Consider the following 24,951-nt stretch of genomic DNA (forward strand, 5'->3'; position numbering starts at 1 on the left):
AAAGGTAGAAAAATTATTCAGCCTCATGTAAACAGCAGTAAAAATCAGAAATTGAGCTACAAGCTACAATCATACTGAGACGATGTATATACCTTTCTGTCCAGACAACGAGCACAGTGGCACCAAGGAAGCATAACAGTCTAAAGTTATGGGATAAAGATTTACTGTAAATAGTGCAACAGCTAATGCAAAGTTGCTTTGCTTTGTAGGACTTAAAAAAACGAAATTCTAATTTGACAAGAATGGCTCTCAGCAGAGCGCATAACTCCTCCTGACAGTCTACTTTAATTGCACCCCTTAAGATGCACACACTCAGATATCAGTTCCCTAACTAAGCCTGTTTTTCATCAAGATCCATGAATTATCCCAGAGTATAGAGTGAAAATTGGTACAACAATTTTACCAGTTCTTCCCTGACCCATACCGTGTCCTTCTGCCAAGTTTTGTGGTTATCTGTCTGGTTGTTTTTGTGTAATCTTACTTACTAAGTCCAGGGTTCAGTGTAATTCAAGTTTAATGGATATGTGAGTGCACGATATTCTCAGCCTCACACGACCATCTCTGTGATAATCCAACCATTGATGACATGAGCACTTACAGGTTGTTTGAATTGGAATCTTTCCCATCTCTATCATCCAACCAATCAGACGTGAACATAAGTCAATGACTGCAGCGTCTGAGATTTCTGGTCGCCGGCCCAACACACACAATATTCTGCAGCTGATATTTTGTCCTGCATCCTGCTAGTTAGAGCGGTGCTAATGTTAGTTTTTCTCTCCTGTGTGTGAGGTCTCCAGGTGTTGGTGTGGTAGAATAGATCATTTGGGCTGCAGCAGTAGTTTGACAGTAAAACATGCAGGATGGCATCAGTACCTCCATGGCTCTGCTTGATATCGCATTGCGTGCCTCGGTGGCTGGCGCCGTTTGGACAACACACCCGTCCACCGGTGCCCAAAACATCGGCCGGCCAGGTCTCCTCGTGTGTGCTAAATGACCGAGTGGATAATATGTGAAGTGACGTCCTGTGGGCTGACATGGTTAAGCTGGTGCACAGAGGTTGGCTGCACAGTGAATGTTGTTCCCCCAGCTTTGCTAATGTTTTCCATCTTGCCCTCCAGAAGATTTTTTTGCCCGATTGAAGCCCATTTTCTTTCTTATTGAACTCAGCAAAATGGCTCAGTGTGAATACAAAGGAAATCTGGGTCTGGTGTGGAAAGATAAGTGATCAGAGGAATAGCTCAGGAAGGAGCACGATCAGACCAGGCGAGGGGATGTAAACATTGTTTGTTTTACAGAACATGATAGTTGCATGTGAATACTTGCTGGAGCTTTACTTTATGTCCAAGGTGTTGGATTTCTGAGACGTTTGTTTGCACCACTAAATCCTCTTATCAAGTATGAGTCAGCATCTCATTAACACTACGTGCTAATATCTCCCAGTGTTAAATTTGGTTTACACAAATTTGAGAATTCGAGGAGGCCTCAGCTGGAATAAATATAACATGTACTAATAGTTTTTTATTTACTGTACTGCGATGTGTTTGAAAGCTGCAGGGGGTTTCATGTTTTGCATAAGCTGTGTAATTCTAAGAAGCATAAATTTACACATAATGCATAAAAAATTACAAATTTCACTTTAAGATGAGCATTTGATGCAGAACGATTTGTAATTGCCTACATCGACTTTAATAACAGAGCTATTGCTTTGTCTTGGGTCGTCAGTAATCATGAAGAACACTTTGCCAAATAATATGATATGTTACATGTAACATATCAAGAACTTCATCTAAGGAAAGTAAAATATATGAATATCTATTCATAAATGTTTGTGTGTGTAATATTCAGCCTGCCTTGTTATCTTCCTGAATGTTGGTGGTTAAATGGTGAGACCACCTCAGGCACAAATAAACATTTTCACTTATCCCTGACACTGTCTGGTCATGCTGCTGGGAGACGTTTAAATTTAGGGATTTACCTGACAGAAAGCCTTTCAGCAGAAAGTCTTCCTGACCTCAGTCTTCACTCACAGTTTGGTTCAGTGTTGTCAACAAAATTACCTGGTTAGGTTTAGGCTACGAAACAACATGGTGGGTTTTGTGAAAGATCGTGTCCTGGGTTAAACAAGGAACATTTCACAACATTAACCAAGTGCAATGACTTTCTAGCAGAGATTCTTGAAGGCAAACTTCCCCCATGTGGATCTGGCCATGCAGTAAAATGTTCCGAGGTTTGAGTTGAGATATCACTTAATCCAAAAAATGACAATTGTAGAACTCGACGGCAGCACTTCTTTCAAGAAACAACACCACTGTTTTGTTGGATAATCCAAACCTTACTGTTTACAGATTTCATTTCATCTTTTTTGTCTGAAAGTAGTTTTTGGGTTGTGTGCCGTCTCAAATAAAATGCTTTTTTTGTGGGAAACACAAATTTTTGTTGTCTTCTACTATCACACTGTATATGCTGTAGATGGAATATTTGAGTTTCAGGAGCAGTTTTGTGTGTTGGTGGGCATCCCACTGCTCCACTCTGCTCCTGCATCCTTCATGATGTGTGAATGTAATTGAATCTGTTCTTTCTGACAGGCAACATGAATGCATTAACCTGTGTGGCACTGTGGCATCATTAGTGCCTATATGTTGGGTGTTCACAGTTGTTGTGTGATTTTCTGTGCTCCAACGGCCAGAGGCATTATGATTGCAGATTGTTCCTCTCGTAAACACGATATCGCTGAAACCTGTCGAGAATTTCTTTTAATTCAACATGTTCACTTGATTCGATTTGTCAAAAGTGGTTGTCAAAAGTCAAGATCACTGTGAACTCACATCCATCCCAGTCTTGTGCTTGAGATATATCTGTAAGACCTTGTGGGAATTTCATCACATCTGGTAAAAACATCCACATGGACACAAGGAATAACTGATTAGAATATGTTAGTCAAGGATCAAGGTCACTGACCTCAAAAGAGAAAAACTATTCATTTGTTAATTATTATAAAAAAAACAGGTTGTTTTTCAGTATTCACTGAATGGGTTATGTCTGGACTGATAATGGTAAAAACTGCTTCTTGACTTGTTGAAAGAGCCACTAATGCTAGTTTTTGTTCCTCAGTTGCTTTAGCCCATTGTTAATTCAAGGTAGAGACTTGACTCTTGCAGAAGAAAAGTGGTTTGTAATTCTTGGCCTGTCTGGCCCTGCACTATATTCTAAAGGCTTTTGAATATCTTGAGTGGTTTCTGGAGCTTGTAATAGTTATTTTTGTCTTTATCTCCGTTTCTCATTTACCTTTTTTCCTCGGTCTTGCCAAACATAACCTATAATCTTTAAAGTTCAGCCCTTTAGTCTGAACCACACTTCAGCTCAAACTGTAAAATAATATAACATTAAATCAGCTTTGTGTTCTCTCTGTATCCCAGCATGAACTCTGATTTCATTAAAATACATCAGGCACAGAATGACATTTAGCACAAGAATATTTTTTATGGACTCATGCAACTGAGTCTACAAAGAGTTTTTTTTAAACTGTTGTGCACACAGAGGCGTTGTAACAGGGTAGGCCCCTGAGAGGGGGCCCCCAAGAACGGGTGATTACGTTAGACCACAGCAATGGGACTGCAATGACACCTTGGTCAGAAACCCCCTAACATGGCCCTATGCTACTTCTTACTATCTTTCTACCTGATACTTGTAAATTTAGAGGTTTGGTTGAAGACTATGTTAGGCCCCCAAAGTCCCTTGAAACCTTATTGTGAACACATGATACAGGACAATACCGGCTTAGTATACATCTGGTATTCACCCATTCATTTACAATGTTAAATACTCTAATGAAATTTGAGAATCTGTAATAAGATTGAGGTGTAAATGAAATGTTTTTCCCTGTGTAAAATTATTCTGTATGACTGAGCAGACTTTGCCTCGGTTGTAAAAACCACTGAGAACCGTGGTCTTAATGGAATACACGAGCTCTGGATTCGCAGCAGTGTTTTTACTCTTTGTCTGCTGCTGTTCGAGGAGCAGCTGAAATTTCTTGCCGTATGTGTAATTTACTGTAGTTCCACTCAGAGGAGTCCCTCTTTGTTCCCCTCTCAATTTGCTTCCAGGAAGGAACAAACAAGTTTAACACCAGGGGGAGCATAAAAGCTCACCAACTAACTCTCAGGCACATAGCTACCTCATCAGCAGTCATCGAATTAGGCTGATTCATAATTGCTGAGCAAAATTTGCAGTAAAGCTGAACTGTGCTGCAGCACATTTGAAACAAATTTGGGGCATTTTCACACTGTTTATGATGTTTTTTCCTAAAGTCCTGTCCTTAATGACTTGTGGCTGCCTTTGTTGTTGTTCAGGATCTTTATGCAGCGCTGCGTCTTCCACATCCACCAGAGACTTGGGCTAAGCGCGGCCCCTCCTTGAATCTCCCGGGATGTCCATCGGCGCTTGTTCGCTCGCTGATGCAATGCAATGCATGAATAGAAGAGGGAAAGCGGGGTAGAAAGATAGTCACCGCTGCCTCTGTGGCGCACGACAAGGTTTATACACCTCTGCCTCGACTCGTAAGCATCACTCCGCCATTGGCCCTGGGGCAGAGAGCTCGCTGACACCTGTGTGCCGCCCACACTTCTCAGTGGCGTGTCACTCACCCTCTCTCATGTTGACACCAGAACTCTCTGCCGCTGCCTGTAGACATGTCGGCGTCTTCCGCTTCTCCTTATCTCTCTGTCTGGATGGGATTTCTCCTCATCTGAATATGAAAGGTATTAAAGGTGGCTCTGGCCCTGCTCTGTGGTACATGCTATTGCATTGTGCATAATTGACTCTTGAATACGCAACTTATTTACTTTCTTTGGTAAAGTCATTTCCTAGTGTTTCTGCCTGCTCATATATACCCAATACTAAACTAGATTGGCGCTCAGTAGAGGGTATATCTCCGCCAAGGTCTGACAGTCCCTTTTAAATTCAATCAAGATGCAACAAATTTCACACACTCATCTATATCGGACCCCTAAATGTGCCTGATTTCATCTAGATCCATCCATTATTCCTCAGGAAGTCAGAGGGAAATGTCAAAAAAGAAATTCCTGGATCCGCGGCAAAATGTGATGGTTTTCCTCCCTGGCCTATACTACGTTCAGTTATTTTAATATAATATTGCTTACAAACAAACAGACAGGTGTGAGTGACCTCCTCAGCGGAAGCAGCTGTCGGGTGTTAGATATTATTAGAATGCATAGCTGTTTACATTATCTTTCCACAATCACAGTCAATAAGGCACAGTACATATTTCTGTACTATTGGTCCTTCACTCTTGCTCTATCTACTGTATCTAACCTTTTTGTCATCCTCTCTGTCTACATGTGGATACACCTTTATAGTAATCCGCACACTTCATACACCTCGCACATCCCCCATGGCATTTCTCTGCAGCTTATAACCCTCAGGCAGAGCCACTTTGTAGGGAAGTGATAACATGTCAGCTCTGCCTCTTCCTGGCAATCACACGGTGCAGCCCGGTGCTAGCTTCTGCACAGCCTTACACGACTCTCAGTAAAATAACCACCCGAGAAAAAAACCTACGAATGGGTTAGCAAAGGTTATCCAGCCCTGCTCTGGACCCGGGTTTCACCAAAGCTGCAGCCAATACAGCTGAACACCGAAAATAGTCGATTGTTAGTATTTGGAAAACTTTGGAAAAACCCCAATAATATCCTCCCACATTATATGAGGGAAAGGTCATTCAAGACATTATGAATTCACTTCTTTTCAAATTTTCTGTTTTCACTTTGTCATCACAGGTTATTGAGCATAGATTGATGAGGGACCCAATGAATTTAAATCATTTTAGCGTAAAGCTGCCACAGAGCAAAATGTGAAAAAGACGTTTACGTTTTGCTACCTCAGTATTCACACACAATTTATTTAATTTTATCTACTGAACCAGTTGAGTACGGGGCTGATAACCTGCGTCATGAATGGTTGGTGTGTGGAAACTTGAATTAGTCTCATCCACAGCTGCTCAGTAGCAAGAGGGTTGTTAATCAGTGTTAAAAATGTTCTCATCTGGCCAATGACATCCCCACTTGTGGGCTATTAATCTCCAAAACAGACAATCGATGGCTGAGAAAGTGTATTTAGGCACGTACGTTTGGTGACAACAACTGTGTCACCCGTGGTTTCAGTGAATGGTGACAGATTTGGAGTCACATGTTGGGCTCTGCTGCACCTCGCTGTGGTCACATTGTTTAAGGGCTTGCCCCCCGTGTTTTAGTTCGCCTGTTCCGGAAGCCAAACAGATGATCTACTTATGTGAGGGCCATATTTACACAGAGACTGTTATCGGTGTAGCGCATGCCACCCACACAGCGATGTTTCAGTGACAGCCCAACAAAACACCTAGAGGGGAAATGAACAGAAGTCATTACGTATAATTCAAACAGCACGGTATTCATATGTCCATAACAGCACTGCATTGGTGGTGAAAGGCTTTGAGACCACATGCGGTTGTGTCATTTCACTGCAGCATTCACTCAACAACATTATCTCTCAGAATGGTTTACTATATCATCCTCCATCCGGGAGAATAGCTTCTATTTCCCAGGAACATCCTGAACTCGAGATGTCCTTGGGAATTGTTTTTCTCTTGAGACAGTAACTGTGGCCTCCAGGATGGATAGATGAGTCTTTTTCCCTGTGTCCTTCAAGATTGTGCTGTTTGCACCTATTGCTTCTTAAACTTAAACACATATTCTGCGGTGACTGTTAGGCCTGCCAACTGTCTGAAAAGTTACCGACTGCGTTGTTTTACTCCAGTGAGCAGCGAAGACGGTGTCATTTATTGTCTCAGCACCTGTGTGTCCTTTCAGAAAATACCATTCTCTGTCTCTATGTGGATTCTCTTCATCTTCCCCTCTTCATCCTCAGCCCGGGAAATCGGTTAAGCCCCCTCCACTGCAATCCTATAAAGGGGAGTTAGTCCATAAAATAGCAATCAACCCTAAAGGGAAAGTTAGTCTGATGGCATTTTCATTCTTGTGATGATTTTATTATGCATGTAGTAAAATGTGTTGGAACTTAGGGCCCAGCAAAGACTAGAGAGATGAAAGCACTGAATCACGATATAAACATGAACTGGAGGCGTCTTAATAGCTGCTGGTCTGTGTGTAGAACTTGGACTGCCAAGATAGTGTCTCCTCCCCAAAATATCCTGTAACACTGACATTGACTGTATAATAGAATCTGACTGTCACAGATTATCGTGTGAGTATTACTCCCACAGCGTTGTCACAGATTTGTTACCACCGCTGTGAGTTATAGTCAAACTTTAAATGAAAACTGCAGAAGAATATAGCCCCATGCACAGACACCCCGTACGCAGAGATGAGAAAGCAGTGGAAGTATCACAAGAGGGTGTTGGAGCGAGATGACATTATCAGCTGAAATCAGGCCTCACAGACAAACTGCCAAGACGGGGTTCCCTGCTATTTATGGTGGCTGTAATTTGTGGGGACAATAATATCTGCAGACACTTGCACGTCTGTTAGTCAATTAAAGCCATTAACTCTCACACAGTCACACTTGTGAGGCCCGAAAAACTGTGTTGGTTTTTACTATCAGGTCTTTTGTTTGGATATCATTTTATTTTATAATATCAAATCAAATCAAATAAGGTGATACATTTATGAATAAATGAAAAGTCCTGGAAGAGCGTTTCATACCCTGAATGCCCGCTGTATATAGGCTACTATACAGTGTATACACTGTATACATTCTGCAAGGGTTTCATAATGGTACTACATTTTTTACACAACATAACCTCCGGGCAAACAACAGACAATCAGCAGCACCAGGAGTAATCCCCGATGCGTCTGTGGTCCATTGAAACATCCATAAAATGTTTGCCATCGCTGGCAGGCATTCAGGAATCAGCATAAACTTGCTCGATACCACTTTTGCTTCAGGACTAGCACAACAGCCAAACACGTTTATACCCCAGCAAATTCCTACAGCTCCTCCCAGTGAAGACCCCATAAACCTCAGCTGATTGATCCAATTTGACCTATATCTAGCAGGTCTGCCCGGGGGTCTCCTCCCATCAGGAAGCATCTTGTCTCAAAGCAAAACAACCTCAGCTGGTGCTATTTAACACGAAGGAGCCACAGCTCGATATAGAGCTTCTCTTGAATTGTCAGGCTCCTTGCTTTATCACTCGGAATCTGAGTCCAGCGACCCTGCAGAGAAACTAAATCTCGGCTGCTGGAATCCTCAATCACTCTTTTGCGGTCACTACCCAAAGCTCATGATCATAGTTGAGATTCGCAGCAATGACTCAAGCAGAAAAACAAGAGCTTTGCTTCCTTAACATCAAGCCTTCAATTATTCTGCTGATGCACCTGAGCCACATTCAGCCGTGTGAATGTTCTTATCCTCACCACCAAGTTACTGGGATCAGTCCAAACTGTTTTATGGATTATTTATTCATGATTTAAAGTTTTTCCTCCTAAATTTGTTGTGCTCCTTGAAAGGAAAATCACTTATTCATTAACCAGGGAATAAAAGGTACACGTATCTGCTGTAGCTGCATCTGAAGACTCCTGAAGTTTAAGTGAATGGATAGAACTGCTGAAAGAAATGACAAAATAATTCAAATCATTCGAACAATAAACGGTTGTTGTTTGACAGTTTTTAGACTATATGAATTTTTATCATTTTTAAACAGATTTCTTTTTCAAAGCAGATTTAAAAAGTACAAACTCAGTAAGACCCACTCAACACTGTGGATTCCTAAGAGAAAAAAGGAGGAAAAAGGATAGTTTTCCTAAAAAACTTAAATTTATTCAGAATTGACAGCACTTAACCTTACTGCTGGTCAAAACCTTCGCCTCTGGCAGATGGTTCTTTCCAAGATGTTATAAAATATAAATGACTATAGAAACTCTTGTATAAATAACCAAACATTGGCACAGTCTCCATGATAAATATACACTCTAAGAACACAATACACTCGTTTTAATGCCTTTTTTAAACAGATTCTTTCTTAAAATTTGTGTAGTGTTTATGAAAACCTTTATAATCATCTCTACCCCTTTTTATACTCTAACTGTGAGAATGGTCTGCCACTGTGCTCAGGTTTTTCCATTGATCCCTTCTGTCCTCACACCTTTTGTTTTGTGATTTGTGTTGTGCCTCTCCAGGTTCTCTCCAGTTAGTGAGCTGGCTCCGTTTGGCAAACGAGTGGGGACCATCCTGGCTGCTGCTGTCAATCAAACCATCTTCTACTCCATTGTGGCAGGAAATGAACTGGGTATGTGCCACAGATCATATCAATTAATCTGCAATTCAGAAACTCCAAGGAAATGTTGTTTTCTTTACATTTGGTTTCCCATAAACACTCCCAGCCAAACACACTTACTCAATTACGACAGAGGCTTTGTGTTTGAAGAACAAAGTCCTCTTCTTCCAGTTTTCTTTTCCCAAAATAAAGAAAAATATATATTTGTGCCAGAGTGTCAGCTTCTACAAAGCCTTTCTCCGACAACTGCAGATTTTCCTCGCAGTTGAGAGAATCGCAAAAAACATACAAGGGTTTTTATTAATTGATGCAGATTTCGAAACTCCGTTCTTTGAGCCATTAGCAGATGTATCGTTGTATCAAGAGAACGAAAGAGGGGAAGCTGTGGCCCGTTTCCCATGCAGACCTTGATTTCCCCCGCAGTGATCTTTGTCTCTGTCATGTGGAAACTTGAGCTCGAGTCATATTTCCTTAGATGCTCATGGAAAGTGCAGGAGGACTTCAGAAGAGTTTCATAAATCTGCCTCCAGGCCCCAGCAGTGATCTTCTCAGGGAAAGAATAGGCGTTGTGAAGCTTGACCTTTTCCCACGGACACAGAGGAGTTAGGGTCTGTCCGTGCCATTTAAAGGGACCAAAAGTATTTCTGTGTTATTTCCTTTTATCAGAGCCGTAACTAAACCGACATTCATTTTGAAAAAAAACAGCTTTAAAAAAACATAATTTAAGTGTCCTCCATTAGAATTTCTAATGTTTTTTGTGTGTGATTTCTTCACGGTCCAATGGCTGCTCTTTTTCTCCAGCGCTGCCACTCACTACAGACAGTGTGGATTGGCATTTCAACAAAACTCCCCTTGGGATGTGTTTTGTCAACAGTAATTTTTTTTTCCTCTTTGCTATGTGCTTTGTTTTTCTGTTGGTTCCAGGTCATTTTCAGGTGAACAACAGGACAGGCGTCATCTCCACAGCTAAACCCCTGGATTATGAAAATGTGACCAGCTATGTCCTCAGGGTCCAGGCGGACTCGATGGTGGTCGTCATGTCAAACCTGCGCGCTCCTTCCAAAAGTAAGAAATAGACCGCTATGATGTTTAGGTGGAGCCGTGAGGTATTGGAGATGAAAAAGATGTTTCATGTCATTCCAGGTGATGCATTTATATTTAATCATAATCCTTCACTGTGACAGATTATGATTAAATACAGTTTGTGGAAATGCTTTCACAGCCTATTTTTATATTTCGTATTAAGTATCACATTCACCACGAATACATTGAGCTTTTTCAGCTTTATGTATGTGTACATACCACTAAAATATAATAAAAATAGAAATGTTAATGTTCTCTTGCAGGAAAGCATACATTTATAGAATACGAAAACAAAGTACAATAACGAAGGATCTCCATGATCTTGGTTTATCATAGTTTACATATTAGTTTTTGTCACCTGCACTGTTCAGCTGCCAATCTTGACCAAAAACAGGGAAACAATGTGTCATTGTGTGTTCTGTTGAGCTGTGTGCTCATGTGCTTCATGCACCGTTACCGCTCCTCGCTGCACTGAACCATTTGTAAACTGGCAGGTGGCAGGTTTGCTGCATCCTGTGATTGATTGTTCAGTTTCACACTCCATTCAACATCAAGCTGATTTTAAATTGACTAAGGTTATACTGTATTTGGTGCTTTCCGTGTCCAGCTCAGCGGCCGCTTGTCCAAAGCATATTGGAAAAAGCAGCTTGTCTGACCGATATGCCATTTAAAGTGACTGAGTTTTTAAAATGTGTTATGTGACCACCCTCGGCACCACCTGCAGTGCGCTCGCCCTATGTGAAACTTAAACTGCTGGAGTGCTATTAGTGTAGCTGCTTTAGGACATGTACTGAACTCTGGACATTCTCCTCAGGGGCTGTATGTGAGAACGCAAATATCGAGTGAGCCCACGTGAGAAAACAGCACGATTAAGTCCGGAAAACTTACAGCGAGCGTGTGGGCGACTGATGCAAAACTGAAAATTTAAAAAAGAATACAAATACCTCAGGATGAAAAAGAAGGGCCTCACACGTAGAAGACAAAGACGTCAACTCGGAAGGACGACGAGATTTGAGAGCGGTTGGTGATAAGGGCCGACTCTAGTGTCGATGTGCTGTAAACAAAAACATGAGATTTCCACAACAGAATTTATACGCTGTGTTCTGCCTCCTGCTGCTCTACTCAGACGCCAACCTTTGCCTGAATGCTCCAGAGATTTTCCTGCTGTTGTGAACGCCTCGGAAAATCTCCTGCTTACATTCTTCATAAATCCTGAGAAAGTCCGGAGGCAATTGTCCGGACATTTTCCAGAGTTCTTGTCTAGAGCTTCTAAAATACTGAATAACAAGATACATGTGCAGTGTAGAGATCTGACTCTTACCTCTCAGTCACGGTGATTACTGAAAAGAACCACTCACTTCAACAATATCATAAATCCTTAAAATTGTTGTGTCCAAATTTCGTCGCAAGGGTCTAACAAGCCGTAATAGCCCATTTGTTACAATTTAGGCCGACCACCCCCCAACACGAGGGCGGGCGACAAAACATTAATCACAGCAAACTCTCAGTTAATAAAGCTCCAGTGTTTTCCCAGTCTTAAAGCCTCGCCGTGTATGAAACAAACAAGATCGTACAACATGCCGGTCGACGGACTCACTGGAAGAACGAGGCTGAAAGCCTGACATCACAGCCTCCTCCTGACTCCCTGATCCCCCTCCAACAGTTCAGCGTCTTTCCCTCGTCTTTGTAGTCTGGATGCTTTCAGATGCTCTCTCCTCGCAGGCATTCACGGTGTTGCACTCAGTTGTAAACACATAAAAAGGGATGGAGGTACTTGAACGGAGGCTGAGAGATAAGGTGAAGCCTCCTCTCCGCTGTACCTGGTCATTGCTGCATAAAGCAAGCATCATTATCTGTTCCAGAAAGTTACAAAAAGTGTCAGATGTATCCGCCGCCTGAAATTAGGGTTTTGAGACACTGTTTGACGGACTGATGCATTTGGTCTGAAGCCTACTTACACCTTCAGACTGCAATCTCTGGATGCTTCAGCTGGAATATCATTAGGCTGCTATGTATCCTGTTTACTGACGAAAGTTTTGCTATAATGATGGATGAAGTACCAAAAACAAATGGGTTTCATACCTCACTCTCATTCCATTTGAGCTACCAATGAATAATCAATGACCTATCCTTCCCGCCTCTTTCCATCTCGCGCCGTCTGTCTCTCGCGTACCGACAATTACAAGTACACAAAATGCACACACGCCTCACTTATCTGATAGCTGTAAAGCCGAGGACTCTCTCTCACACACACACACACGAGGAAGAGAGCTCAACTGGCATCGTCAGGCTGACAACCTCTTTTGGCAGTGAAGCCGTTTCTTTTCTCACTCGTCTCACTTGTGTTATTGTTATGCAGATCAGGCTCCATGACAGGGAACATCTCTCCTCTCATTAATGAGTCTGTATTGAGTTTAAATTATCAGAGCATTACGGGACTGATTTGTCAGATAGATTATCTTTGCCCCATTAGGACTCATGCAGTGTATATGTGATGCACATAGTCTACGCACAGCCGGATATTCATGTGCATATGCAGGAGTATATGAGACCAGATTTAATTAAACATATTTTTGAAACGATAATGCACTCTTAGGCACACTCGAGCTTAATCTGCTATAGCGGCAATCCCTCCTCTTAATGGACCAGTTTCTATCATGCATCTTTACGAGAGAGAGAGAGAGAGAGAGAGAGAGAGAGAGAGAGAGAGAGAGAGAGAGAGAGAGACTGTATTTATGTTTTTGTCCTGATACTTGGAGGATGGAATAAAGCCACTTTCTACAGAGAGAGGAGGGGGGGAGAGAGACTGTGTAGACCTCTCCCCCGGCCCTTAGAGTCTTCCCTCCCACACTACGGCGTTTGTTCCTTGTAATTTGATGTGCTGTGTTTTTGTTTGTCCCATTCCCCCGGTGCATCCTTACCTCCAATGCCCCACGACTTTACATTTGTGTGCGGCGCCAGAAGAAAAATGGTCCTTGACAGGGCTTTTTTTTTTTTACCTAAACTGCAGTGCTGGAAGAATGTTTCACTGTACGTACAGTTTTAATGCTGCACTTTGCCTACGTGTAAATGTCACAAATTAGGGGAATGAATGTTTTAAGTGTGGTTTCCTTTTTAAAGACATAATGTGTAAAAAAATCTTTATCAAACTGTCTAAACTAGACCTATGTTACATATTTTGTTGACTTGTGTACTTAAATGATCCAAAATGTTTCCAACAGAGTTCAAACTCAGAAAAATCCCCAATTCAAGGTTTCATTTTCAACATCTTTTGATTGCGTCATCTGCTTCATTCGTTGGGGAAAACAAAGTACGACTAAGGAAAAACACAACACCAGCCAGTTGACAGATTGTTCCTTCCACTCTTTGTAATAGTCACTCGTAATCAATCATGATTATTCACCTCCGTTTGCTGCATAACTTGAATAAAACTTTCGCATTGCGTCCGTTAGATTTTCATCAGCGATGGTGGTGAAGACAGCAAGCTGATCCACAACGTCATCAAATTCTATCTTCTATTCTTTTGTTATTGTTTTGAATGAGCTACCCCAAGCGGTCAAAGTTAAAAAAAAATATTTTAAAAGCAGAAGTCTCATAAAAAGACCAGTTAACCAGCGGATTTTGTTTCAAAATGACACATCTCCTTTCCTTCTTTCTTTCTCACGGCGTTTCCAGCTTGATTTTTGTCTGCCCTTCAAAATGTTATCCCAAATCATGGTCACGCTCGCCTGTTAAACTTTCACAGCTGCTTATTGATGCTGCTGTCGTGCAGCGAGTAGTGGAGAAAACCAACTTTTCAACAAAAAAAAACAACGATGCGAGATAGTCTTCACTCACAAATAACGACTCGGAAGCCAAGTATTTATTGTCACTTTTATTATTTCATGGAGCAATATTTCACTCATATCACTGTGAATGTTATCACTAATTGGTTGGTAAACAGAATACAAATTGGCTCGGTTGTTTTCTACTTATCAGGGGAAGGGGGAAGTCATTAGCACTTCAGACACTTGAGTTTTTCTTGAATCACAATATTTGTTGTAATCAAAACAAAATTAACCTCCTGATTGATTAACGCAGAGTTCACTGAAGTGCCTTCTCACGCTGTTTCACGCTGTCGTGTTGGTTTAAGAGTTGAGGGATATATATCGCTGAAAATGAAGAGGGATTTTCTTAAACAGATTCCTCAGCTACCCTCGGTCATAATCAAACCAAGCGAGAAGCATTTGTATTTGCAGTGAGTTTTTGAAAAAGTTCAGTGAATCTTACTCCTCACTTTCGAAATATGTCAAACTTTCAGAATTGTTCAGAACGCCCGCCCTCGGATGAGAGGGAAGTTTATTTAAAATTGGTGATGGCCAGCATCTTGTTGACAGACTGAGATGTTTTTCGGTGATGACTAGCGTCTGGGAAATCATTTCCGGCTCTCTTTTGAAGTTGTGGACGAGTTGATGACCATGAAAAATTTATATCGACAAGACAATTTTGAGGCTAAATTGTGCAGCATTTGATCAGCGCCAGTACAGACGACTTCAGAGACGTGTTTATTTAACAGTTAGTGACCGTGATGTTCTCATCTTTCCGGGCCTGTGTGTCCCAATTCTTATTTTGACAGGGTGCAGCACTTCTGCAATATCCCCTTATCAGATGCTTGGATAGGTACATTGAAGTAGAGAGAGTGGAGTTGAGTGCTGTATGTTCTTTATGCAGGTTTTACCACTATGATAGCTACGTGCTGTAGATCTGTATTGTGACAGTAGAGACTTATTCACATCCTGTGCAATATCTGCTTTTTGCAGCGAACACAGCCAAGGTGTTTATTGAGGTGCTTGACGAGAACGACCACCCTCCCGTCTTCACCAGGAAGCTCTACATAGGCGGCGTGACGGAGGACACCAAGATCTTCAGCTCCGTGCTCAAGATAGTGGTAAGAAAACATCAGTTACCGGCTTATGTATCAGCATGCATGGAAACAGGCTGAAACTAAAGGGCCTGATTCTGCCTCCACCTCTTCAACGCTCACCCTGCAGCCATGGTGGGAGAATTCATCCGATGTGCTTTCTGCGGCACGATTTCATCTCCTCCCCCTATCACTCGCTACATCTCTTCCTCAATTTCGCTCTGCCCACTGTCGGCCTTGTTCCCGAGCAGGTGGGATCAGAGAGATCTGGTCGGTGTAATTCCAGTATGTTCACAGAAGCATGGCTGGACATCCTGTCTGATTATCAGCCCGCTCTGCTAAAGAGGCTTCACTCGTTCGCCCGCAGTACCACCCTGTGCTTCTGTCTTTGCGTAGGTAGGTGGGTGTTAGAGTTTGTGAACGGGGCCCTGCTGAATCGTCACCTGTAAGCTCTACTTTGAATAATGCTTTTAACAATTTTTATATTTAGTTGGTTTTATATCTCCATATCCAATGGAGATATAAAACCAACTAAATATAAAAAATGACATCATTACATGGCGCCATTTCCTCTGCAGGTGGGGGGGGGGGATCATCTCATACTCACTCTTTAAAGTCCTATTCTTGTCGCTGTCATATTTTTTTCAGGTACATTTTGTTACCGACGCCTCTGAACACCAGTTTCCTTGTTCCATCCTCCCTCGAAAGTTCAGATGTATTATAATTACCATATGCTCAAACGAGCGAGCTGAACAAGCAGACTGCCTTTACTGAGAGTTGTTGGTTCTGTGTGCAGCCTGAAAGAAAAACCAAAAGAGACTACTCAGGGTGGAGAAAGGGGAACTGTGAACATTGCCTATCTAGTGAGGCTAAATCTATAGAGGTTTAGAGATTTAAATATTATTTCTTCATGTTTTCTGGCAAAAATTCTATTTTTTTGTTTGTAATTTGCATAGTTACACTTTAAGTCATCATCGATTGCAAGTTCCATGATTTATAACCAAATCCAGACTGTGTTTGTTTCCCATCCAGTTTGACTTTTCCACTGTGGTAATGCCGGCTCGGCCAGAGATCACAGCATATTATCTTATAGATGGAAAAACCAATAATGTGACAGGTCGATCGAGGTGTGTTTTTCACATTAATTCCCCGGAGCACAACTGGGTGTAGACTAACCAAGACAAAGCTGCATCTTTGATGTGATACTACTGTGTCAATGCCAATAAGCAGAACTCCCATTGTGTTGCAGTTTTGCTGGGGGGAATTGATGGCTATCTAATCCCTAATAGATATAATCAGCCTTTTAGGACAGTTACCCTATAGCTCCAACCTGATTTTCAGCTGCTTATCATTAGAAAGAGGAAAACTGCCCAAGTGGAAACACAAATAGATTAATAGTTAATGGCTATTTACAGTATAACAGGCGCTGGACACAGGCCCTTCGGTCTCTGGAGCGTGTTTAACGAAAGAAGTAGGTGTAATATCCTGTGGGCAAGTACAAAGGTCGTGGAGGAAGATGCAGAAAAAGTGTTTCTGACCTTCAGGCACATCTGAAAATAAACCAAAATCATCAGATGATGAAAAGGAGGAGGCTGATCATATTTCCCCCGTCATTACCAAAATAGGTCAGAAATGTGTTGCCGTCTGAAAGTAAAAAGATAAGAACACCTGGGGAAAGCCGGGGATTATGTTCACTTTATTGATGGTTTGAAATAAAACTCTGGCGTTGGTTTTTACCGCAGGAAAGGAGCTAAGCCTTAATCTTTGTTATAACTTATAAAAGCTCTTTTAGGACGAAGACAACTTCTCCTCAAGGGCTTTGTACAGCAACGTGAATCATGCTTTATTGGGTTTGACAATTTCAAACCTGAGTTTAAGCATAAAAGAGCGATACGTGTACAGTAGGTAAAGAGATACAGACAAAGAAGATACAGCACCAATCACCACTAAAAAAATCAAATAATCATATTTTTATGCTAAGGTCAAGTCAGATTTATTTATATAGCACATTTAAAACAACTGGATATTAGCCAAAGTGCTTTAAAAACAAAGCAAAGACGAGCAACATAAGCATGAATAAAAAGTATAAAAGTATTAATAAGCATTAACAGAATCAAATGACAGATGAAAGCTGAATTTTCATGAAGATTAAAAGCTTAGATCAGAAAGGGAGACGGTTCCAGAGCTTCATGGGGGCAGCAACAGAAAACTTGGGCTCCTTTAGTTTTTAATGGCCGTTACTGGAATCTTCTGGAATCATGAATGATGGAGATAGATACAAAATAATGGCTGATCAATCATGCACAACACCCAATTCCTCTAAAGAACATTTTTGCATATAGGCTCAAATGACGCACAGTAACAGTGTCAATTTCTTGAACACTGTTCAGTGGCTTCAGCCAACCAAGCATCCCATGTTGACTTTTTTCCCGTCTTTCCCTCAACATGGAATCAACACCAAAGTGTGGAATTATGGGTCAAGTGCTATCTTAAATTTTCCCAGAGGCCAAAGCTTCTTTGGAGTACGGCTAGTGTGAAGCGTTGGACTTAATTAGTAATGAAGCTGCGCGTCCCCTTCTCCTGAGATAATCGTTAGAAATATCGTCAACATTTGACGAATTCAGACACTTTTGATGTATGATAAAACCACAAATAGTCACTCATAGACATTTACTACAGTGTTTAAATGTATCTGTTACACAACTGTTCCAGGTCTCTCTCTCTCTCTCTCTCTCTCTCACTTCCCCCGTTTCCCCTACTTTCTGCTCCTTCTTCTTCCCTCTCTCCACTTCCCCTTTTACTCCTCACTTCCCTATTTCTCTCCTTTCAACCCACCCAGTTAAGGCAGATGGCCGCTGAGTCTGGCTCATTGGGTTCCTTCATTATAAGCTCTGGACCATACAAGTGCCTTGAAAGAATGTATGTTGTAATTTGACGCAGAGGAAATTTAATTTAATTGAGTTATTTACTCCCAACGTCTCATTTCAATGGTGTGAAAAAGTTAATTGAAAAATCTTTCAATGTCAAGGTAAAACTCTGGTGTGTCGCAGGAAAGGTTGATTACACGATTACACTCTGCAACACGCGACACTTACTCGACCCTGTTTTATAAGAAGTAAGTAATAAGATTCATGGGCAGCGAGATGATGGCCACTCTTGACTTCCTCCTTCACCACCTGCCCTCCTATTTCAAAGATGGGGAAAAGCTTTCTAAACATCAAGGAGATGGCTTAAGCTTTCAAAGATGTTTTGTTTTTTTTGCTGTGAGCAGAGACGTTATGTTTTTGCAACGACCGTCCTTCTGTCTCATTGTCACAACAAGACTTAAAGGGCTTTCTTAAAATTTGGCACAAATGCTCAGTTGGACTCGAGGATGAGCTGATTTTTGAAGGTCGAAAGTCAAGGACATACAAAATAGCTTTTTAGGAATTTATGACACATTTTCACCTAAATGTCCTATTGGATAAAATAAAAAGTTACAATATTCTCCATCATCGTAACTTTACACCATAACACCAGGAACAGAGGGTTACATCATGACCAAAAATATTTAAATGATGTGGAGGATTTTCATTCATCAGGATCAATACATTTTTATTCGCTGTCTTGCAGCAGGTTGTGAACAAACCTCCCTCAGTGAGTTCTCTCCCCTGTGTCCATGGCTGTTACAGCTGTATGATGCTGTTATATGCACTGTCTTTACCCATTGAGGATATCTCACCCTCACTGTGTTGATTTATGCTGCCCTTTCATTGGTAACATGCCCCCCCACCTCCCGCTCCTCTGCCAATAGCTGGAGGGAAAAAAAGAGAGATTGCTCCTATTTATCAGTGTCAGTCGCCACAGACGAGCACTCTGAAAATTGATGCCGGTGTGTGAGCGCAGTGGCCAGTCACCACTTGTGCCTCAGAGGTCGATGGGAGGGGGGGGGGAAGTAGGTTTTCCCTGCTGTGACATAAAGTGATCTAACAAGCTTCATGGAAGTTATGATCCTCATAAATTATACGTCGTTTCTCAGGGTTAGAGGTTCTTTCTTCTTTTTTTTTTTACCCCTGTCATTTTCTTCTCTAAAAATCACCCAAAAAAATCAAAAAGTCATTTCTAGAATTTAATAGGTTTTCAAACTGAAAATATTCATTAGCTTGCCTGGAGCCAATCCCAGTGAACACCCTTGACAGGTCGTCAGCCGGTCTATCACATACAGAGACAAGGAGCCATTCACACAACACATTAACACACATCAACCCAACCTGCATGTCTTTGTACTGTGGGCAGATGCTGGAGTACCCACAGACGTTTCACTCAGGCACGGGGAGAACATACCGGCCGGCAGGTTCGAACCCACGATCGTCTTGCTGTGAGGAGACGGCGCTAACCACTCCACCTCCGTACCACCATCCAGCTATAATTAATGGTTTTACAGTAACAAAGTGTCAGAGTCTGACGGCATCTACTATGAAAGGCATCGCTCATATGAACAGAGAATTCTCACCTAAACCTGCAGCTCCTCTTGACTTAGCACATTGTTGAACTGTCTGACCCTCAACTTTTCAGTTATGGTTCCAAGTTCAGCACAAACTGTCGGACAGTCACAGTTAGCATCAAGCTTGTAAACGTCATTGAGCATTTATCAGCTAAAAAGATCCAGATATTTCCCATGGGAGTTGGTAGAGACCCAAAACTGAGCTAAAAGAGATTGAACGTGGACCATTGTAGTATCAATGTGGCCAGAAACATGACTCCAAATGAATAATAATGTTGCGTTATAACTGCTGGTGGTGCAAAAAAGTGAGTTTTCCACAACCACTAAAAGATGATGTGTCAGCTTGTTCACAACTCACTTCCACTACCCCCAAATTGAGAGTAGAGCAGTTTTTGCAGATTTAAAGAAACTGAAAAAGTCAACTTTAATGTCAGGAAGTCTTGCCTTTTCTTTTCGCCCTACAGTGCGTTACTATAGGTAAAGCTGCAGCAGCATGAAACGAATCCTTTCACATAATTTATGAGCCTCCAGCTGCAGCTCTCTTCTCTCCTGTCAGCTCCTTTTAAGAGGACACCTGCATCCGGCCAGTAGGAGGACGAAAATTAAAAACTTCAATCTTTCACATCTTGTTTTAGTTTGCTGTGGTGAAAATGTGCAGAACTGTCAGTGTTCACCACTTCAGGCAGTTTAAGTTGTTATAATGGTTTGGCTATATGGTGAACATTATAATGGTAGACCTCCAAGGGTGCTAATAAAGCATAACGTAGCACCATGCAAACAAAGCAAGGAAGGTAAAAGGGAAATCAGCTCCAACCTAAAACCAGACAGCTGTGATGGTCTGTGTCAATGAGAAAATTGAATAAATTGAATTATTTGGATTTGTTACGTGTCTGCAGAATAATTAAGTAACATAAGGATTGATGCATCAAAGGGGAATGTACGGGGCAAATCAACACTGAATCGCACATGGAAGATAACCCCATCTGCTGGGTTTTCTGTTTACTCTTTCAAGTATATTGCACTGTCGGCACTATTCGCCGATGTCACAGCAGGGTGTCCCATCCGCAGTCAAAGGCAAAATGTGTCCTGTGATATCAATGATTGGGGAGTTGCCACTAGTGCAATATGCTCGGAGCCAAACAGGCACCATCACGGTCAAGAGCTCAAGCAGCGGATGGTGGATGGTTGATGCTGGCTCAGGTTAAATCTTTAGGGACTTTTTATTTCTACAGTGGTCTGAATAAACAATGTCCCCTTTTATTCCCCCGCTATGAAATGCAGAGGGAGGATGTCCGTCAGTGCATCCATCCGTCAGTCTGTCCATCTCCTTGTCTGTCATCATTTCAAACCTTTCTGAGCGTTTTCAGGAAACCACACAAACGCTAATGAGGTAGTGAAGTTGAGCCTTTTGATATTTTGCGTTTCAACAAATTTCAATGTGTTTCTGTGTTTCCATGGTGACATGTTTGAGCGTTGTTTCCGGGATAAAACTCAAAAATCGTGTGGAATTTTTTTACCCTAAACTTTTCTTCATGTTTATCCTGTAGTGAGATGCATTTAGATTTTGTGAGTTTCTTAAAATGTATTTTCTCTATTAAAGTAAATGGATGAATACATAAACTGTCCTTTATACTTTCAGACTGTTTCCAACTTTTGCCAAGCAAATATTTATCATTCCTCTCTGACATTTATGACCTCCAAACAAACCACCTACACCTGAATCAGGACTTATTCACAACCATAAGCAGAAACATCACCCCTCGGTAACCTGGAATCGTCCATGGCAACACCTGTGTATCCAGCCAAGTTCTGTGGGTGTGCCAGTCATCTCCTGATTACCCCTCTAAATGTTCTAATTGCTTTCACTACTTGACACGGACATTTCTCTGTCTAATTGTGTATTTGTATGCATCATGTGTGTGTATAACAGGCCACTGACAAGGACACCGGGAATTACAGCGCCATGGCGTACCGCCTGATTATCCCACCCACGCCGGAGGGCCAGGATAGCTTCGTCATCGAGACCTACACGGGCATCATCAAGTCGGCCATGATGTTTCGAAATATGCGCAGGTCCTATTTCAAGTTTGAGGTTATTGCCACAGACGACTACGGGATAGGCCTCAGCAGCAGTGCCGAAGTGGTGGTGAGTGTCACGTATGTTTGTATAGATCAATAAAATATATATGTGTAGTAAATGTGCATTGACTGTGTGTGTCAGCTGCTCAATATGTCCCTAGTGTCACCTGCACACCAGTGGAATACTGATTGTATGTTGTGTGAGACTTCCACAGTAAGATAGGAGTAACCTATTAGCATTTTATGAAGGATATTTTTATGAGATAGGATTGTAGGAGTAATTTAAGAATAATTATGTAATTATATTTGCTTTAATATGCGATTTATATTTAGCATCATTCATTTTGCCATTGATTCCTCTATGTTTATATGTCTTTTCTGTATTTTAATCAGTTTGCTGTGCTTAAGTATGTTTTTTTTGTGTGTTTGTATTTATATTTAAAACTTGTTATTTCATTGCTGCCAATAACTCCCTGGCAGACAGGATGTCGTATTTCAATGGTTAAATAAAGGAGAAAATATCAAATTAAAACAATAGATCAAAAGATGCCAGCCATAAAACACAACCACAAGCTGCACATTAAGTATGAGAGTCAAGGAAAGTCTATATCATTTTTTATGTACTAATAAGTTTATTATGTTGTTATGCGTGAATTTCTTTTTACCAATCATTTCCCAGACTCAGCTTTGTCCCCGTTTCTCATCTCTCCTGACTGTGAGCAGGATTATTATTTTCTCTTTTGTTTCATTGAAATGTGGCCGGCTAACAAGCCCACTAACAAGACAGAAGGACGGTCTGGGACATTACCTGGATATGAGGGAGCAGCGAGTGCTTAACCACGGTGCTCATTAATTTTCAAGGGGAAAGCTAATTTCACAGGAGCCGCATGGGAGATTTGGCTGCAGAGCACAGAGGCTGTTGCCCGTGCACTTAACTGCGGGGTCAGAATTAGGGCTTGTCAAGTTTGCCGCATGGCACCAATACAGGCAGGCGGTTAGAGGGTCTCATTTGGTTCGAGGAAAGAGGCATTTAAATAGGTTGAACCAAAATCACTGTAGGGCATGTGAATAAATGGCTAAATCAGTCTTTATCTCTATTATCTGCTGTCTCCTTTACCCCCTGGTGCTTTGTTCCTTTCCTTCCTTCTCTCCTGCTCTCTCTCAGGTTTCTGTGGTCAACGCGCTGGACATGCAAGTTGTTGTGTCCACTGTCCCTCCCACTTTGGTGGAAGAGAAAAAAGAGGAGCTCATTCGGTAAGTAAACATTTAACATGACTGCACACTTAAATGTGTGTTTTTTGGCTTTGATGAAATACATTACATTACATTACAAATTTAAAAATAATCAAAAGTTTTGGGTTGAACATGGCTCATTACACCACCTAGTGTTTCAAACCTTCTTGGACCTTGCAGGGCAACGCTGACGTAGTTTATGTCATGATATATACATAGAATAAGAGGAGATTAAAAAAAACTATATCAAATAATAGTAAAAGCCCCCTTATACGCTTAAGATGAGTTCACAGAGCAAACCCCTCGGCGTACAAATATGCTAAACAGGCTGAAAACAAATCATTGAATCAAGAAGTAAACAAGACTTAGTCAAGGGCAGTCAAACGCCTTAGAGAACAGGTGGCTCTTCAGTCTAGTCTTAAAAGTCTCAGCAGAGTGGGAACACCTAATTGAAAGAGGTAAACAGCTCCATAGCTATTCTGAAACTAAACCACCACATCGTCAAGCGTTCAGAGACGTCCCCCATCCTCAAGCAGCCCCGGCTGTTTCTCACACACAGTTTCGTGAGAGAAATGTTGTATAAAGATAGAGGAGTTTCCTGGCGGCCAAGACAACAGCAGCCTGTGTCAGTGGTTCAAATAAATCTGGACCACTACAATCTTCAGACACGGTTGCTTCAGCCCCGGGTTTCTCAGGACAAGACGTCATTGCCAGCGGTTTGAAAGGCTGGAGATGACCATTTGAATTAGCCCCACCTCCAAGCCCTGCGTTCTAAAGGCATCATTTTTAAGTTTTTTGAATTAAACATAAAGCTGTGTGATAAGAAGACACTGGAAAATGAATCGAATCCTTTTGTGCAGTGCTTTTCCCACTACGATAACTTGTTTCAGCTGCAAACTACTTAAAATAAACAGGCACTAATAAAAATCAACGTCACATCGACATCAACAGAAGATACGATCATGGATTAGCCAATGAGTCTATCCTCGGGAGTGAGTTTCTAATTAATTAATGACGAGATTGAGATGATCAGATTCATGACACATCTCTTGGCAGCTCTCGGGGCACAGTGTTTAGTCTCATTAGTTCATCTGAAAGGGAAATTGGTGTAAATAGTTGTTTTTCAAGAGCTTTCTGTGTCCCTCCCACTCAAGTGACACCGCTGTCTGGGCTGAAAAAGCACACGCATTAGTCATGTTAAGCTCTTTGCAGTGATGTCATTTGAGAGGTCTGCAATTTTTCACAGTGCTGGTGATGATCCAGGGCCATTTTACCTGAGTGCTCAAACTGTTTATCCTCTTTGGCAAAGGTAGACAGCAAAGGCTTTCCTTTATTGGCTGTAATTTGAGGTGTGGATTTCTCCCAGCCTGAAAAAGGATTATGATAGTCTCACTTTGCCAAGAGCCCAGTGTGGAGAAACAAGCTGCTGCCCAATGGCACAAACATTGCCAGAGTGTAGTGCTTAAGGTTGGTGGCTCTCACATTGGCTGTGGGCGCAGAGCTGCCAGAAATGCTTTGAACTAAGGTGAACCTGGATTTTGGTTTATTTTAGACTAGACATGATGTACCAACTTCAGTATTTGCGCCAATATTTCTTTATTTAAGGCGGCACGGTGGTGCGGAGTAAGAAGTTCTCAGAATTCAGCTGTGATCTCTCGTTGTGGAGTTTTGCCTGTTCATCCCGTGTTTGCGTAGGTCTTTTCTGCAGGTACGCTGCTTCCTCCCACAGTCCAAAGACAAGCAGATCGGGATTTGTTTAATTGGAGAATCTAAGGCTACATCCACTTTAATACGTTTTAAAACAAAAACGATCTCTATCCTCTTAGGCATTTTTTGCTCCACATCAGTAATAATCCCCAATCTACACTGTATGGTAACGCAGCT

General features: G+C 41.6%; 1 protein-coding gene across 10 annotated transcripts in view; it reads left to right on the forward strand.

Annotated features, from left to right (window-relative positions):
• LOC118119358 (protocadherin-15) overlaps positions 1–24,951 on the forward strand; it is a 195,311-nt gene that overhangs the window by 150,532 nt on the left and 19,828 nt on the right. For all 10 annotated transcript variants that reach the window (XR_007034766.1, XM_047342438.1, XM_047342437.1 and 7 more), the window contains 5 exons: positions 9,192–9,301; positions 10,214–10,354; positions 15,172–15,299; positions 21,686–21,901; positions 23,000–23,088. Coding sequence is in view for 9 of the 10 variants with exons in the window: in XM_047342438.1 (XP_047198394.1) it covers positions 9,192–9,301; positions 10,214–10,354; positions 15,172–15,299; positions 21,686–21,901; positions 23,000–23,088 (684 nt within the window). In the remaining variant the exon portion in view is untranslated. The remainder of the gene's footprint in view (positions 1–9,191; positions 9,302–10,213; positions 10,355–15,171; positions 15,300–21,685; positions 21,902–22,999; positions 23,089–24,951) is intronic.

Source organism: Hippoglossus stenolepis, chromosome 12, assembly GCF_022539355.2.
Source record: "Hippoglossus stenolepis isolate QCI-W04-F060 chromosome 12, HSTE1.2, whole genome shotgun sequence".
Classification (NCBI taxonomy): domain Eukaryota; kingdom Metazoa; phylum Chordata; class Actinopteri; order Pleuronectiformes; family Pleuronectidae; genus Hippoglossus; species Hippoglossus stenolepis.